The 18,398-nt window shown below is 41.0% G+C and overlaps 1 protein-coding gene across 8 annotated transcripts in view; it reads right to left on the reverse strand.

Annotated features, from left to right (window-relative positions):
- The window catches only part of msi2a (musashi RNA-binding protein 2a), a 281,548-nt gene that overhangs the window by 43,003 nt on the left and 220,147 nt on the right, over positions 1 to 18,398 (reverse strand). For all 8 annotated transcript variants that reach the window (XM_022680981.2, XM_022680983.2, XM_022680980.2 and 5 more), the window contains exons 9-10: positions 7,850 to 7,964; positions 771 to 845 (exon numbers count right to left, since the gene is read on the reverse strand). In XM_022680981.2, the coding sequence (XP_022536702.1) occupies positions 771 to 845; positions 7,850 to 7,964 (190 nt within the window). The remainder of the gene's footprint in view (positions 1 to 770; positions 846 to 7,849; positions 7,965 to 18,398) is intronic.

The following is an 18,398-nucleotide window of genomic DNA, read 5'->3' on the forward strand; positions in this document are numbered from 1 at the left end:
CGCACACACACACACAGACACACTCACACGCGCAAGAAACCCATTACGGAGATGTGAGCTGCTGTCAGACATTTCCCATTCCAGCTTATCAGTTGGGCCACTGATGTCTGGAGCAGCAAACAGGCGTGTGTAGAAAGGGCTTAAATAAAGCATGAAATCAACAGGCGGGGAGGATGGGTGTGTATCTGCGCCCAAAATCTCACCCACTGCCAGGCCCCACGGCTCTCACCTTCACACCACACACACTCCCAGACAAAACACACAGCCGGTCTGGACTGTCCTGTGTCCAAAACACTAACAGACTACCATTGTATTAAAAAGGGGTTAATCGGTTCATATCTTCAAGGGTCTGTGTCCAGCAAAGTTTAGTGATCTTTTCAAATACGTCTGATTCAACTTACAGTACAATACAGTAAAATACAGTAAAATACAGTGTACAGGGGTTATATTGGTATTACATGCACCATTGCTTTTAAAACACAGGATAGTTAGTGAGGGAGGCAAGTGGGAGAAAGGCGCATGACTCACATTCAACTTCACAGTTAAAAAAAGTTGTACCACAATCATTGTATAATCCTAATTACTACAACAGTTCCGTAACAGAATGTGTGTCCTCATTACTAAAGACCAATCAGATCAATGATTCATGTCTTACGGTTCTGAAGTCCAGTATTTCAGACGTATTTCATATTTTACTTTCATAGCTTATTGGCATGTGTAAGCGAATAGGTAGGTACACTGGTTCTCAGGTCAGACACTTGCACACTTACCGGGGAACTGGTAGCTGTAGCTGGGGGCAAATCCAGTGTATCCACGACCGTATGTTGCGACGATGTTTGGGTAACCTGGGAAACACACAGAGGGAACAATAAAAACAGAGTTTAGATGACCCTCCTGACCCACAAACCACCACTGGTAACTCAATATTTAGTGTGACTCCACAGCACAGGCCTGCAGGGGTGGGAGGGGGGAGCAGGTGGGAGATGAGGAGGAGGGGGGGGGGGGGGGGGGGGGCTAAAACACCCAGCACGAGTTATTCTTAACCACCACTGATCGATTGCCTGCTATTCTGGGCGGCTAATCAACATAGAACGGAGGGAGTGAAAGATGAAGGAGAGATAGAGAGAGAGAGAGCGAGAGAGAGAGAGAAGGAAATACGAAAGAGAAACTGCTCAAAGAAAGAGAGAAAGCCAGAGGAGACAAAGTGAAAGAAAGAACAAAAAGAGAGACAAAAAGACAAGAAGATAAAAAGGTGACCAAATAGAGACAGCATAAAGGTGGACAAAATATTAAAAGAGAATCCCAGAGAAAGAATAAGTGCAAGACAGAAAAAAGGCCACAGGAAGACATACGGACAAAGACAGCAAAGAAAGAGGACAGAATTATACTGAGAAGAAGAGAAGAGTTAAATAAGAAAGAATAGATCAAGGGAAAGAGAAATGTGGTGTTATGATTTAATATGACACAGAACAATTCTCTGATTTACTGTGATATGCTATGATGCAACACGATACAACAAATACGTACAAAATACATAAGAGAAATAAAATGTGTACTGTATATAAAGAGAGATACAATGTGTTCTGTATACACAGAGATACAGTGTGTAATGTTTATATAAAGAGACACAGTGTATACTGCATATTGTTGTTGTTCAATGAAAAGCAAGTATCTCCACTTTTGCTGGTTTTTAGTTTATTACATAATTTGAACACACCAACTCTTGTGTCTCTTGCACTGCGTCAACATTTTTGATGAATGGACCAAAAGAAAGTCTCCAAAATTACCTGCAATAAACTCCTTATACACTGACTTTTATTGAAGTTAAGATAATTTTATCTCTCTCCAGTAAAAGCTACTGTTTTAAAGATATTTGGACAATGACCATACATAGAGTGTGTACTGTATATAAACAGAGATGCTGTGTATACTGTATATATAGAGAGATATAGTGTGTATTATATATATAGAGAGATACAGTGTGTTGTATATATATAGAGAGAGATACAGTGTGTACTGTATATATAGAGAGATACAGTGTGTTGTATATATATAGAGAGAGATACAGTGTGTACTGTATATATAGAGAGATACAGTGTGTTGTATATATATAGAGAGAGATACAGTGTGTACTGTATATATAGAGAGATACAGTGTCAGAGTGAGGGAGAGATCAGTATTGGCTCAGACAACTACAGTGTTCTGAGCTTCAGCTCGTCTGAATGGATGGGAGTATTAGAACGGCATGTTTGCGAGTGAACACAGAAAGCTTAAATCAGAATGCATCATAAGGGAATTTCTCCACCATCTGCTCTCCTTCACTGGTGCCACGTGAGAGACGCACGCTGCGCTGTTTTTGTTGATACTGTGGCAAATAAGTTATTCTCGGCCTGGTTTATATATATATATATATATTATCATATTTTATTTACATGCTTTATTGATTTTCTGTTGTCCAAAAGGGGTGGAGAAAAAACTGCAGAGCTTGAAAAAGCACACAAGCCAAGTGCTGAATGAGCGAGCACGGAGGAAGTGTGGTAAATAAAATCTGGCAGACGGGCCCGTAAAAAACACGGCTCTTCATAAACACACGCGGGCGCGCTGACGGTTTGAATATGTACAGTGGCAGGCATTCATATTCATAGAGCCACTCACACTGGCGTACACACACACACTAGGGATTTAGACACAAAAAAAGAGAGATGAATCACTCGTACTGTAATGGAGAGATCCTCCACATACTGCATGGAAAGGGGTCGGAGCCAAGCAGTGGACAATGCCATGCAAGTGCTATCATCAGTTATTAATCAGCAAGCCCTTAAAAAATTAAGCTAATTATCTGATCTAATCTGTTGAATTTAATTTATATATATATTTGCTATATATACACAGTGCAGCTTAGTGCAGGCATTAAATAATGTCCAGTAAAAACATACACAAACTATGTCAAATTGAAATGTCCTTTTAATTTATTACATCCCTAAACAAAAATGTGTGGTTGTGTCCCAATTATGTGCTTATTATTAATACTAATGAGCTTTTGGATATGTAATACTGCATGACTAAGAACTAGTTGGAAAAAGTGGAACAATGACAGAGTCAGAAGAACTTAAGAGTGACATATGTTGGCATAGAAGCTCTGCATCACTTCCTGTTAGTACAGATGGGTTACTAGATGAATGTTAAACTGCCATATCCGCACTATAAAGATTAGTATTTAATGAATGCCTTATAATATTATATTTTAGTAAACTAATTGGGATGCAGGCTACGTTTATGGCGTCCACTGCATGGCCACAGTGCTCACCACCATCTCACGCTCAGCTGAACAAACAGCTGATTGAATGGACTCTGTGGTGAAGAATCTAATACAATATATGTATTGTAATATGCTACAATCCAACGCACTACAACACGATATGTTACGTTACAGAATATATCGCTATGTTAAGATGCAGTACACGTTATGTAAAGAGACATTATGATATAACCTGATACATTACAGTAAAGCAATGTTACTATACCTGATCTGTTACGCTACATGATCTGGTATAAAATTATATGTCACACTTTTATGCCCTTAGTTATTAATTATGCAGTATATAATTATATTTACATATTATACTAAATAACCACCAGACATCTTTTTTTCTTCAATACTTGAAACAGACAATGGCAGAGGGCTTTAATTTATATGAATGACACCAAAAATAAATTAATTACATTATACTGAAGGCTATTTTTCGGTTATAACTTTCTTGCCTCTAACTACACGTCAGTGTAAAACCCTGGAGTCAGTAGCTATCTTGACTAGTCCGAGGTGTCATAAAACTTCCTCAACACTGCTGAACCTGTCTGTACTTCTTACCCTCGGGTTACAGGCGCTGACATTTTGACAAACGGCGCTGGCTAAAGAGCGTCGCCCCCAAAGAGCAGCAGCACCAATGATGATGATGATGATGATGATGATGGTTGCGGGTGCGGCTGCGCTAACCTGCTAAGACAACGCTATCTGCATAAGCCAGAGCAGATCAGTGCTAATAGGCCTCGGAGGGGTTAGGGGGAGGAGAGCCTGTCCTGCACGTTTAAACCCTCTGTTGTGGTGCTGCCCTTTCAGGATCGGTCTCCTCTAATCAAAGCCGGGCCGCAATCATTACAGAATAAATGGCGAAACGGGTCTCGGGTCAGAGGAAGAGAGTTTTAGCAACAGCATTAGCAGAAAGGGCAGACTGCTCGACCCTCGGTTACGGAGTGACTCGTCCAATCTCAGGGCAGACAAGCTGAGCTGACATGTTTCGTCTAGCGAATGAATATCACACTCCAGTTTGTTGCCCATGACAAAGTTCAATTTAATCCCAGAGCGGGCCGGGAGAAGCTGCTCACTGGGGGTGTACGAGGAGGATGGGGGCTAGAGAGAGAGAGAAAGTGAGAGAGAGGGAGGGAAAATCAGAGCCTTTTTTTTATTTACTGGCCACTTTAGTAGAAACACCTTGCACATAGCTTTACCTTGCTGCTGTATGGTAAGAGATTGTAGCCCATCTGTTGGTACACGTGTTTAGTGGTCAGTTTCTGTACAGAATGCTGCCGTTTCTAACAAACTGGCCATTGAGTGTACACTTAAGATTTGAAGTTTCTAAAAATAAATAAATAAATAAATAAATGTTCAGTTAGTGGAAGCACAAATGTAGGTGTTTCTAATAAAGTGGCCAGTGAGTGGAAAAAAAAACAAGCTAGGTCTTTCTAATAAAGTAGCCAGTGAGGAAAAGTGCACGGTGGGGGTTTCCAATTAGGTGGCCACCGTGTGGAAGCACATGGCAGGTGTTTCCAATAAAGTGGCCAGTGTGTGGAAACACAGGGCAGGTGTTTCCCAATAAAGCAGCCAGAGAGAAAAAGTGCAAGACGGAGCTTCAAGAAAGGTTTTTCTAATAAAGTGGCCAGTGACAGTGGTTTCTTAAAAAAAGTGGCCAGAGTGGAAGTATAAATAGGTGTTTCTGATAAAACGGCCAGTGAGTTGGTGCAGGCATTAAGCATGTTGTGAAAAATGAATTAGTATAAGCAGCAACGGTAGATCCTCATTAGCATGAGAGAGAGAGAGCGGAAACATTAAGGTAGAAACGAGAGACAGTAAAAGAAAGGAAAAAGAGAAGGGATGTCAAAAATACACTGAAATCCTGCCATTCACCCCCCCCTCACAGACCCTTTCCCTGGTGCATGGTGGGTAAATAAATCCTGTCACAGTCATTGGCTGCTGCTGTTGCTGCTGTCTGGCCCTCCTCTTCCTCGCGTTATTAATATGCATGCTAATGCACCTATTTTATGGCTCAACAGTTCTGATTCACTTTAAAATCAATTATCCATCTGGTACACCCATACTCTGCACCAGCTCAAATGTGTATTAATTTCAGCAAACATACATGCGGCACAACACAATAAAGATAAATGGCTCGATTAAGAGTGGTAAACAAAGGAGCTGGGGAGGGAGTTTTAATGAGATCAAGCGTGGAAGGAAACCTACAGTTCCTTAAATAATGAGCCCTGATCTTCCGCTGCCCCCTCCCTCCACCCCCTCGTCTTTTTTTTCCCTTCAATTGCAAATTATACTAAGTTATGTCGCGCTGTCCTGCGTTTTCCAATTTCATTTAGATAAGAGCGAGTGGATAAGTCTGGAGTTAATATTTTCACATGAGCACTCCACAGACTCTCTCTCTCTCTCTCTCTCTCTCCAATTCTCTCTCTCTCTCTTTCGCTCTTCCACAGCTGAGCGTTGATCCATAAGAACTTCTGAAAAGTTCACGCGGCTTGTTAAAAGTTCAATCTGACCAGACTTGCCATTTACATACTGCTGCTCCCTCTGAAGGATATTAATCCAGCTTCATTCGTTTTAGGGTCACTTCCCCTGAGTGGCTATTGCGTGCACTCGGGTGTGGGTGCAAACATGCATCTGGGGATGCAAACATGGCCTATGTGTATATATATATGTATATGTAAGTGTGTGCGCGGTAGTGACGAGGATGATGAAGTGGAAGTCTCAGTTTTAGCGCTGAAGCTGCTAGTGGTTCCCGAGATTCTGCGCCGCTGTCATTAGCCAGAGCAGAGGTCAGGCAGATGGACCGCTGAACCCCTAATAGAACATTACCCCAATTTTCCTCTTCATTTGCGCTGGTAATGCGGACGGCACTCTGGCGGCCTCGAGGCCAGAGGCGAACGGCCCGCCTCGCTGGGCATGCTTCCATATGAGATGACCCCAGTTTGAGGGCAGCCAGTGGGTAAAAGGACCTGGGCTGTCATAGAGCCAATAAGAAGGGACCTAAAATGTCACGTGGCCAATCAGCTGTTTGCTCAGCTGAGCGTGAGATGGTGGTGAGCACTGTGGCCATGCAGTGCACACCATAAACGTAGCCTGCATCCCAATTCATTAACCAAAATCTAATACCATAAGGCATTTATTAAATACTAATCTTAACAGTGTGGGTTTGTCAGGTTACTATACCAAACATTCATCTAGTAACCAGTCTGTACTAACAGGAAGTGATGCAGAGCTTCTATGCCAACATATGTCACTCTAAGTTCTTCTGATGCTGTCCCTGTTCCACATTTTTACTATTTTTCCCCCCATTTTTAAAAAACTGACTAGTTCTCAGTCATGCAGTATTACATATTCAAAAGCTCATTAGTATTATTAATTAGCACATAATTGGGACACAGCCACACATTTTTGTTTAGGGATGTAATACATTAAAAGGACATTTCAATAATATTCAAGTTGAGAATAATCTTTCAAAATAATCTTTTTAACTCCAGTATTATAAACCCCAGACTGTACCTTTTTTAAGGCCATAATCGCTCTTAAGGCTGTGTGTATGAAGTATACAGTCATTAGTAGAGTTGCACTTGGGATATGTGGGTGGCATTTCTTTAGTTAAAACAATTGTTTGGAGAAAAATCTAATCAGCATTATTGATCACTGACCTCGGATGCAGCCACAAAGCAAGGACAGGTTTCGTATTTGAAGTCTGTTCTAACAATGCTGGACTTGGATCATCACCTTAAAATGTGCACAAATAATTTGCCAAAATATACCATACAGCAATTTAAACCTATTAATTTATTATTTTGAGATAAGTATTGCACTTTACTTAATTCATACTTCAATATTTAACTAAATGCATTTCAGTGTTAAACTGTGTAGCTGTTATAAAACTTAAGTAGTAAATTTAGTATTTTTTCCTCTCAGCTGTGCTGCTTTTTTGTTTTATTAGAACTGGTACTACCCAATAACTGCTATATCGCACACCACCATCACAAACATACATTGTATATTACTTTATTTATCTCTAAATCTGTTTAAAAGCAGATCATATCTTACTTTCATTCAAGTATATTTTTATTCATGTTTCTCTTTTACTTGAGTGAAATTTAGACACAGTAATCATACTTTCTTTTAAGTGGTAATTTTCCCACCCCTTATGGGTGGACAGTGTGTTTTTTTTGAAGTGGCAGAGAGTGGGTTGTGAGAGGGGGTGGGGCCTATCTCCTGTCACTTATGCTGTCTGACAACTAACTACATTTTTTTGTCAATTATTTTGAAAGGAAACTAGAGGGATACTGTTTCACTTTCTGGAAAGACGTAGATGCAGGTTATAGTCTGTGAGGGTATTATATTTCTCAATTATTATCCACTTAAATATATAAAATAATACTGGTCATATCACACAGTCGTAATACTTATATTGTGTTTACAGTGTTGTAAGCGTACCAGAAATAGGTCAGAAAAAAGCATTAGCAGCCACAGTGGACAGCGCACTGGGTGGTAATGATCGTGACTGGCGACATCTGGTCTTATACTTACTCAGCATGCCCATCCCCAGCATGAAGGCGTCCATGGTGTAGGGGAGACCCCTGGCCCGACCCCGTGTCCCAGGAGGGAACATCACCTCCTTTGGCTGGGCCTTCTTACACTCTACCTGCAGACACAGTCAGAGAAGCGTACTTAGAAAAGGTATAAACATATGATTGGACAAATTATCCATTTGTGGGAGGAGCTGCGCTGCAGCTTAGATTAATCACAGGGATAATCAGTATTTATGAGCAGCAAAAATTTAGACCAGTCTTGTTGAGAATTCCCCCCCATATCCATCTATTCAATGAAGAGTTCTATCAGTGTACATTAATAGAGTTGAAAGGTGGCGAGTGGAGCAACCAGTGGCCAACTTTACCACTGCCCACCAGATCTCTGCTGGTTATGTCACCACAGCAAACAGGTCTGTGGCTACATTATTATTTACATGCAAAATCAGGTTCCACTTCTACTTTGAGTGATAACCTGCATGAAAACTCACAAAATGTTGCTATATGTAGTGTTTATCTGCATATTTGTGTGCTGCCTAATATCAGATGATATATTTACATCTTGTTGTTTCTCTCTTGCTCCCTTTACACACAATAAAACAAAACCAATATGTGAATATTCACAAAAAACAGTGCATTTTTTAATAGTATGTACTATTAACAGTATACTGATTAATTCACTGGAATTCACAAAGTCACAAAATATTAATGTTAGTTTAACTATGTGCAAATATTAGATTTTAACGGAACATAATTATTAAGATATGTGCATTTTTATGCTATAAGTTCAACAAGCATGTTCATTATAGATGTCTAGAACTAAGAATGTGCTAAACAGAAAGGAGGAGCAAACAACAGATTAGGTTATAAAAAGTTGCTAGTTGTTACTACTGGCTTTTTTTTTGGCAGTAACTTATTTGCTCAGTATGTCCTGCTGTCTGCATGGTGCTCATGCTTAAAATTTAGAAATTCTTACAACCAAGCTGAGATGTTGACAATAAAGTAAACAAAAAGTTTTCTCTATCTAATTCGTCATGCATTCTTTATTCCAGCGCCCACATTGACTTTATCTCCCCTCAGACTGAATACATTTACTAGTATATACTAGCATTTTATTTGACACCACTAATATAAATATAATTGCATTTCACATTTCTTACATTCATTTTTTTTTATTTAAATTTAAATATCCGCTATAAAAACTTGCATCTTAGGAAGAACAAGTGAGATTAATTGCAGATAATCACTGAATATTTTCATAATTAATTGGTCAATTTCTTTAAGGTTAACCACAATTTTTTACCTCAAATGTTTACCACTGAATTATATATTCATTTTATAAAAAAATGGTGGAATTTCCTGCAAAGGGCCATCTGCAGTCTGTGAATGGACTGTTGGCAAGACGCTGGGTTGTGCCAGAGAGCCCACTCAGTTTCTTATTCAGTACAGTAAGTGCTCTTCAGGATGCTGCAGACACCTCCACGGGTCTGTGCTGTTTTATTTAGAGCACTTCCCCTCTGCTCAATTTAACATCTTCACTCTGAGACTCTCTCTCTCTTTCTCACTCTCTCTTTTGCTCTCGCTCTCTCTCTCTGTATCTCTCTCTCTGTATCTCTCTCTCTGTATCTCTCTCTCTGTATCTCTCTCTCTCTCTCTCTCTCTCTCTCTCTCTCTCTCCCAGTCTCTCAGTTCATGTCAACTGAAGACACTCTACTGACATGCCTATAGAAGCTACAGTGGCACTAAAGCATTTACTCAGCATCACTCATGTAGAGGAAAACTCTTTTTTTTTTTAAGTTGAAGCAAAGGGTTTACTCGCGCCACATCAGTAAGATAGTTATCAATTTTGCACTTCACTGGATGTTTTAAAAGAAAAAAAAAACTAACTTTATTTTTTACATTTTCACAAGTACAATTATCAACCAAAATGCTGGCCATGGTAAGAAATCCATGTGCTACACATTTACATTAAGGCTATATTGGCACACAATGAACTAACACATGAGAAAAACTAATTTAGCTAGTTTATACCTAAACAATACACAAACTAAGAGTCTGTGTTCTATGGAATGATAATGGTTAAAAGGTTGGGGTTGGGTTTTGTGGCTAAAGGCAATTCAATTCTCTAAATAATGCTCTAATATCTATTAGAAAGCCTTCCCAAAACATTAGAGACACTAAAACCAACAAAAGGCATGATAAACACTAATTGAATACCTTGCTTTCCTTAGTCTGTCTCTCAGATTCTATGTCTTTTTCTATCTCTCTTTTCTCTCAGTGTCTCTCTCAACCCCTCCTTCCCTCGCTCATCTGGGCAGTGACACTTGCAGAACCCCCCCTCCACCAACTGTCTCAGATTGACAGTCTTAACAGTGTGTGTGTCTGTGTGTGTGTGTGTGTGTGTGTGTGTAAAAGCTGTGAGTGCCCTGTTGGCAGACGGCAGACACAGATTTGGTGGGGGGGGGAGAGAGCAGGAGGAGGGCACCTTTACTCTTCTTCTGTCCCCCTAACTTCTAACCCTGTGTGTGTGTTGTGTGTGTGTGTTGTGTGTGTGTGCTTAAATGAGTCTTCCAATGAGCAGAGCAGCACAGGAAAGACAAAATGAATCATACTAAAACACACACACACACACAGAGACACACACACGTGTGTGCAGAAGTCTCATCCATCGTGTGGAGTGGAGCAGCTGGGGTAAACAGAGCAGGACCTGTGTGGGAGGGGGATCAGAGCAGAAATAACACTCTCTTCTGACAACCAGGCCAGTGTGTGTATGTGTGTGTGTGTGTTAACGTGTGTGTTTAAGGATGTTTGTGTATATGAGAGTATTTGTGTGTGTGTGTGTGTGAGGGCTCCTGACAGGAGCGTGCTCTTTGCTAGGCCGAGCTTGTATTCGCACTCTGCTGAATCTGTCTGCTGCAGCGCCGCTCGGCTGGGCTCGGCCGCGCTGTGATCGGCTCGTCAGCCTGCTGCCCCGGGCCTGTCCATCTGTGTATCTGTCTGCTGCTGCCTGCACTGTCTCTCTCTCTCTTTCTTTCCTTCTTATTCCCTCTCTCTTTTCCTGTGTTTCCTTTTCCCAATCTTTCTCACTCTTTCTACTTCTCCCTCTTCATTTTTTTTATTTCTCATTCTTGCTTGCTCACTCCCTCTCTGTTTTCTAGTCTTTTTCTCAGACACACAAACTTTCAGTTTCACTGTCTTTCTTTTTTTCTCTCTACATCCACCTATTACTCTTTTTCTCTCCCACTATCATTCCTGCATTCTCATATTAATCTCCATATTTCTCTTACTATATAAAATTTCTTTCTATATTAATCTTTGTACTTCTCTCCTTTTACTTTTCTCTCTCTCTCTTCCTGTTACCTCCTATTGTTATTTATGTTGTCTGTTCTCTGCTCAAACTCTGTTCATTACAGAACAGACAGCAGTTAGAGGAAAACACACACAGAGCTGAAGAGCAGAGGATGGACAGAGAAGGAGCAGCAGAGAAATCGTGGAGTAGTGGTGAAAAATAGTGGAGAAGCTAAGTGGAGGAACGGAGTATGAGTAGCGGGGTATGTTTATATTACACACACTGTAGAGAAAGTGGATTACATGAAATACTGATTAAATTAATATTTTCTGAAGTAAAGACTACAGATAAAGTCTTTATTTAGAGAAATATTTTACTGTTGGAGAGTTGCTGCATCGGGTCGGGACAGTCTGACCCAGAAACATTACCACTGAAAAATGATTACCACTCACCTCCCTCTTATCATATGTCTCACGATCCACACACATATACAGCTACCAAGCTCTGGCTTTACAGAAGACATACCAAACTCTCACCACACATTCTCTCTCTCTCTCTCACATTTTTTTGAGTATGTGTGCCTCCTGGGCATTGCTCAAATCTTTTCCATTAAAGCCTCTAGCGCTCAGTCTGTCCTCTCGCTCACTCTCTCTCTTTCTTTTTCTCCCTTCCTCCCTCCCTCCCTCTCTCCTATCTGTCTCTCTCTCTCCAGGACGACAGGTATTTGCAGAGTGCTGTGATTTTTCCAGCAGTTCAGAAAGCACTTGGTGTGTTTGTGTGTGTGGGTGTGTGTTTGTTTCATGTATTATCAGAAAACTACACTTCAAAACCTACACTGTTCTGCACCACACAAATTATCCTGAATAGTAATCCCCATATTTATAACATATACATGGGATACATTAGTATTATATAGTTTTTTTTTTTTTATGTGAGTGTTATATGCGACATACAGTAAACATATTGAACAGAGCAAACACATATTACACATAGGTACTTAATGAGAATACAAATGAGACAAATAATTATGGTAACATATATACATTAGTTTTTGTTTTTTCTCTTTTGCCTTAATGTAGGACATGCTGATGCATGCATAACATTATATATTATGTGTGTAAAAAGCACTGGATCATCAATGGCACATATTTTACTTAAAAAAATCTCTACATATTCTCTTATGGGGACAGACTAAGACTACAGGAAAATATGTTGCCTTGAACTTTTCTGCATTAATTACATCATAGATGCATATATGAACTGACACAACCCCAAACTATGACATATATAAGAGACTGGCTTTTGGATTTGGGTCTGACAACACCTGGCTCCTACTGTCTACAATGAAAGTAAAAGTAAAAATAAAATGCAAATGTGAGAAACACTGTGCTTTGTTTTTCAATGGCATTTTCCATACATTCCCAACACTTATGTTTGCATTATATTACATATGGGACAAATAGTGATTCCATATAGGTGTAAACATGTATTTTCTCAAATTTTATATTTGAGACATAGTGTGACTGTGTGTGAGCCTGTGTGTGGCTGTATATGGGAGTATATGTGAGCCTGTGTGTAGCTGGTGACCTCAGGCAGCCTGGGAGGATGCTTTTAACCAAAGTGGGCGTTCAGGTACTGCGGCAAACGGGACATTTTGAAGTGTCTGGTCTTTAAGTCCAGTTTTGTTCTCGTCAAATCGATGAGGATAATTCCTGTCCTCAGCAGAGTGCACCTCTCCACACAGTTACTGTGGGTGGGAACAGGGCTGTGTATTAAGCCAGCAGGGCACTGCAGTCAATAACCATCCTGCAGCGTCCCAGTGTGCCACCCAGCTGCTGTCAGGTCCAGAGCCAATGCCCATCCACAACACACACACACACACACACACACACACACACACACACACACACACGAGTAGGGTGCGTCAGTCACAGGCAGGGTTATAATTCCTGTGGTGAGGGGTTACAAATGAGCCTATAGTTGAGCAGTGAGTGTGGGCAGTAAGTGTGTGTGTGTATGTGAGAGAGAGAGAGAGAGAGAGAGAGAGAGAGAGAGAGAGAGAGAGAGAGAGAGAGAGAGAGAGAGAGAGAGAGAGAGAGAGAGAAGAAAGAGAGGAAAGGAGCAAGGCTGCCTGGTTGTCTGTTACTGATCCGCATGAAAAATATCCAGTACTGAATTCTCAAGAATCTAAGAAAATTATCAATAGCTTTGCATTTATTAAAAATAATAAACACAATCAAACAAACAATTGCAGTTCCCATTCAGCACATACATTATTATTTAACCATTCTCTAGCACTGAGAATGAGTGTAAAAAGAGAGAGCAACAGAGAGAGAGAGAGAGAGAGAGAGAGAGAGAGAGAGAGCATGAAAGAAAGAGTACAGGCCTCAGTATTAGTTTTTGGTTCTGTACGTGGTGTTCTACAGTATGTCAGTTTCATCTTACTTAATGCAGGATGGCAAACACCTTCCAGGCATTTCTGCCAAAAGATAACATCACACACACACACACACACACACACACAAGGGCTGCATTGTACATATGTGCAATTACATAGCAGCGCACAGAGCACACAATGACTTGGCTCTCAAAGGAGAAAGCACATAATTCCAGGCATAAAGGAGCGTCCGCTGAATGGAATTAAATGAAACCTATGGAAAAGAGGTAGGCGGCATTATTAGCACACATCAGCTCGGCACAGTCAGCTCCGAATACATTATCTGCTCCGGCGCAGCGTGTGTACAACCCTGCCAACCAAGAACCGATTATTATTGTGTAGTTCCGAGCTGCTTTCACTTATCTGATATATCCTTCAATCTGCCTCTGACTGACAGAGACTCTGTGTGTGTGTGTGTGTGTGTGTGTGTGTGTGGGGGAGACTTTGTGAGAGTGTGTCATGTTCGCTCACAACAAAAATCATCCAAAACTGTACAGGCACTCCTCGCCAGGCAGCCAAATCTCTCCCAAAGGGAAGGAAGATGGTAGTTTAGGAAAAATGAAAATAATCACTTTATGTTCAAATATTTGTGGACACCCATTCTAATGAATGTATTTAGACACTTTAAGGTGGACTAATTGCTGCGCAGATTTAAAAAAATGCACAAACACAGCTTGTCTAGTCAGTGTAAAGAAGTATTGCTAATAGAATAGGAGCAGTTGGATTGTGTTCTCTTTGAATGGTTGATATTCCATCCAATATTTTTGGGATGAGTAAGGAAGTCAGGTATGGGGGTGGAGTGGTGCAGATCATTCAACATCCTGACCTTACCAATGTTCATTTCATGCAGATGATTTTATGCAAACAAATCCTCACAACAATGTTAAAAAAATTCTTCCAACAAAATAAAAAAAAACATTGTTTTAATGCTTTTGATTTTGGAAGAAACAATGAGTAAGCCGGTTTCCCAATAATTTCTCTCTGTTCATAAATTGTATCAGTGTAAATCTCACACAGCTCCAAACTGCCCCTCCAAGCCAGTGACTCACAACACCGGCGCTGAGCTGCTGAAAATCGCAAATCTCACAAAAATAAATAATTAAAAACATGGAAAAAAAAACACCATGAAGAGCGGATCTTGGCAGCGTGGCCCGGCGGAAATGCTGCCTCCTCCTGCTCCAGTAATTGGTGGGCCATGTCGGGGGAGTGGACTGAAAAATTGACTACGAGAGGAAAATTCATCCCTGAGGCGGCCATCGTTTTCTACTGAGGAATATCACAAATGACACGTTTAAGGACATTAGCTTCCAGCGCTTCACTAAAACCAATATGTGGTCGCTTAACTGCACACGGGCCACGGCCCAGCCAGCCCCTCACCACTGCTTTTACCTGCTCTGCCCAAGATAAAGCACGGTCAGTAGATCTGTGGAGCTTCTGTCTAAAAAGACTGTACTGGTACTGGAGCTGATGGGTACAATTTGAATGGATAAGGAGTATTAGGGGTATTTTATCCTATTTTATGGTATTTAAGTTTAAATGTGATAAAATATTTCTAATACACTGACATCCAAAGTCACCAGTAAAAAACTTTTCTAAAATGTTTTAGCAGCTTCAGCTTCTCAAACTATGAACTATTTTGACTGCACGCAAGTTTCTCAACAATGGAGGGTTTTACACATTATAAATATTTCATTATTGGGGAAATGTAGAAAAATCACTGCATTTCCTTAAGGGAAAAAATTGTACTCAACAAAAAATACATCTAGCCAAGCTAAGCACATTCTTATTATGATCAGCCTGAACTGTTTTTACAGTGGCTGAATCACAATCTTATTCTCAACTTACCCAACAACCTCAATGATCCAGTTATGAGAGCAACTCATAGTGAGTCTGGTTTCAGATCAGTGCGTGGAACAGCCGGCGGAATCTCCACACAGCATCGTTTTCAATTACCAGGCACAAACCCTGCCTTATAAAAAATATATAAAGGCCTTTAGTGAGGCCACGGGTCATCTGCGTTCAGGGACTTTCAGCCTCAATCCCGTACGGGTGCACTCTCATGCACACGCGCGGGCTGCGGCGCTCTCTCACTCACACATTAAAAAATGAGAGAAAAAGCATTTGATTGGCTGTTCAAAGCCATCAGAAAAAGGCCCAGTTTAACAGCAGCGTGTAATTCGCAGCAGCTTGAGTGAGATTACTTTGGAGACTTGGGAGCGCGTGCATTATTGATACACTTTAAGCAACTTCGCCTATGACACAGAAATCTATACTCCCCTTCCATCACGGCCTGCGCTGCCCCTCCCCTCTCGCAAAGAAAGAAAAAACGCTGTCAAGAGCTGTACGTCTCCTCTGAAAAAAGAAAATGACTATATTTCACTGCATGCAGCCGCCGCTACAAGCTGAACACATGCACCGTACAAATAGCTCTGCCTCTATCCCTCCCATCAAAGCTGCATTATACAGCTCCTCTCTCTTTCCCTCTCTTTCTCTCTCTCTACCCTGCGGAAGACTTTCCCCTCATTGCCATCGTTCCATGCTCCTTCAGCTGATGTCGGAGAGTGAGCTAATGTACTGGACAAGGCAGCTTCTGCCAGTCTCCCTGGGCAAGGTCAAGGCTGAATAAAAGCTTCGCTTTTCTGCTTTCTGTCAGTGGCATTGCTCATTAGCTTGCTTTCTATAAGGGGGGGGGGGGGGTGTGGAGGGGGGGCTTCTACATGCTGCAGGATACATCCAACTGGACTCTGAGGTGTGATTTCTTGTTATTAGGTTTGACAGTTTAGCTCTATAAGTGTACACAAGTCTTCTATCACCTCTCTGTTGCTCACTGTGTGCTGCAGGGCTCCCTTCTTGGCCCCCTCATATTCATATAACACTATTTATATCTCAGATCATTCAAGTTAATTGTGCCGAGTTACAGAGTTATACCAGTGAAATTCAGAACCATGTTTGTGCTGCTTCCCACATAGTTCTATTAGCAGAAAACACTGGGTGTACCAAAGGCATGGGATGGCAGTATGTTAATTGATCATGAAGTGTTACTTCACAGGATGGCTTGGGAACACCCACACCTGTATACCTGTATACGTTGTGAGGTGTTATCTTGCTAGAATGGTCTGTGTGAAAGTCCAACACACATATCTCACAGTTCAGCACAACGTTCTTGTAGCTTCCATGGGTTAGGCTAAAGTCATGACACCATATTAGTTCCTATGGCCCATGGACATGTATAACCATGTCTTCTAAACTCAAATGTAAGCAATTCTAAATTTCTGGTCTAAATTTGGTTGTACATCTTCAGTGCTGGGCTGATGGTCTCCCTGTGGACAGCTGTACCTGTGAGGATCCCCAGGATCTTCATGGTGCCAAATACCACAGGTGCAGTAACACCTTTAGAGGTGTTCAGAGTGAGCTGTTGTGGTAAATGTGGCACACATTTCATATCCAAAATCTCAACAAGAAAATCAATGTAAGTTTTGGAGCATTTCTATTGGTCCATTTTTCTAAGAATTGTAACATAATGTAAATAACTATAGTCAGAAAAAAAAAACTAAAATTGAGATTGAGGTTTTTGCAAGAAATGTGGACAGAGTGTCTCCTGTGACTACTTGTCATGACACACTATATTTTTATGTGAATAGAAAACTGCTATACAGATATGTGGGAAAAACATTCACACATTTACAACTACTTTATAGTGTGAACAATTGTGCAGTTTTCTTTGAACCCAAACGACTGGATGAATCAGAATAGTCCAGATTTCTCAAAGCTGCGGTGTAGGAGTGCATGCGTTTATATTGTAATTGACTAAGAGACACTTAATTGCTTGTTTAGATCAATGAAAGGTCAAACGTACACCGGCCCACCGAGACCACCCCAACGAGGGCTGAACGGACAGTGAAAGTGAATGGAGAGTTAATTGTGGCCGATAGGCCATCAATCAACTGATCTGTTGATGACCAGTCGATCAATCAATGGCTTTTTCAGGCTCTGTGCTGAAGCAGTGTGTGTGTGTGTGTGTGTGTGTGTGTAGGAGGGGGGTCTGAGTGTGATTAGCTTGAACACAGATGAGTATGATGGCAAAAGAAGTTCATCACAAGAAGCCCATCTGTCAGAAAAGCAGCCGTGTCAGTCTGTGTGTGAGCGAGTGTGTGTGCTGCTGTCCTGCTCATCCCTCATCATCACTCACCACATCAGTCCATTAGTCCCACCCCACAAATTAATGACACTCTGAGTGGCTGTGATAAATGCTGCATGAGAGAACGCAAACCCTCTGATCCTCTCTCTCTCTCTTTATTTCTGTCTCTCTTACTCTTTCTCTCTCTGCTCGAGAGAGTCTTATTCTATTGGCAGCACTTTTCTACAGGAACTACGTAAGCTGTGTTGGGGTGTTGTGTGTGCATTTGTACATCTGTGTCAGCAATGCGTGCAACTTAGTAAGAAGCAGCTGAATGCATTCATGGAAAAGGGGTGTCCATAAAAATCTGGAAATATAGAGGCAGTTCCCCAGACAGGGTTTAAGCCTAGTCTTGGACTACACAGCATTTTGAATAGAAAAAAAAATAATTTATAGGAAAAATACACTCTAAGACTAGGCTTAATACATGTCTGGGAAACTGACCCATAGCGTAATAGCAGTAAATGTTGTTGGAATTGCCTTTTTAAAAAAGGAGAACAAATAAAAAAAGAAAGTGAGCACAAAAGAGTGAGAGGGAGAGGAAGACAGGGCTAAGAGGTAAAAGAAAGATTGAAATGGAGAAATACAGTGGGATATGAGAGAGAGAGAAAGAGAGAGAGAGAAATAGAGGGAGAAAGAAAGAGAGA

Source organism: Astyanax mexicanus, chromosome 20 (assembly GCF_023375975.1).
Source record: "Astyanax mexicanus isolate ESR-SI-001 chromosome 20, AstMex3_surface, whole genome shotgun sequence".
Taxonomy (NCBI): domain Eukaryota; kingdom Metazoa; phylum Chordata; class Actinopteri; order Characiformes; family Acestrorhamphidae; genus Astyanax; species Astyanax mexicanus.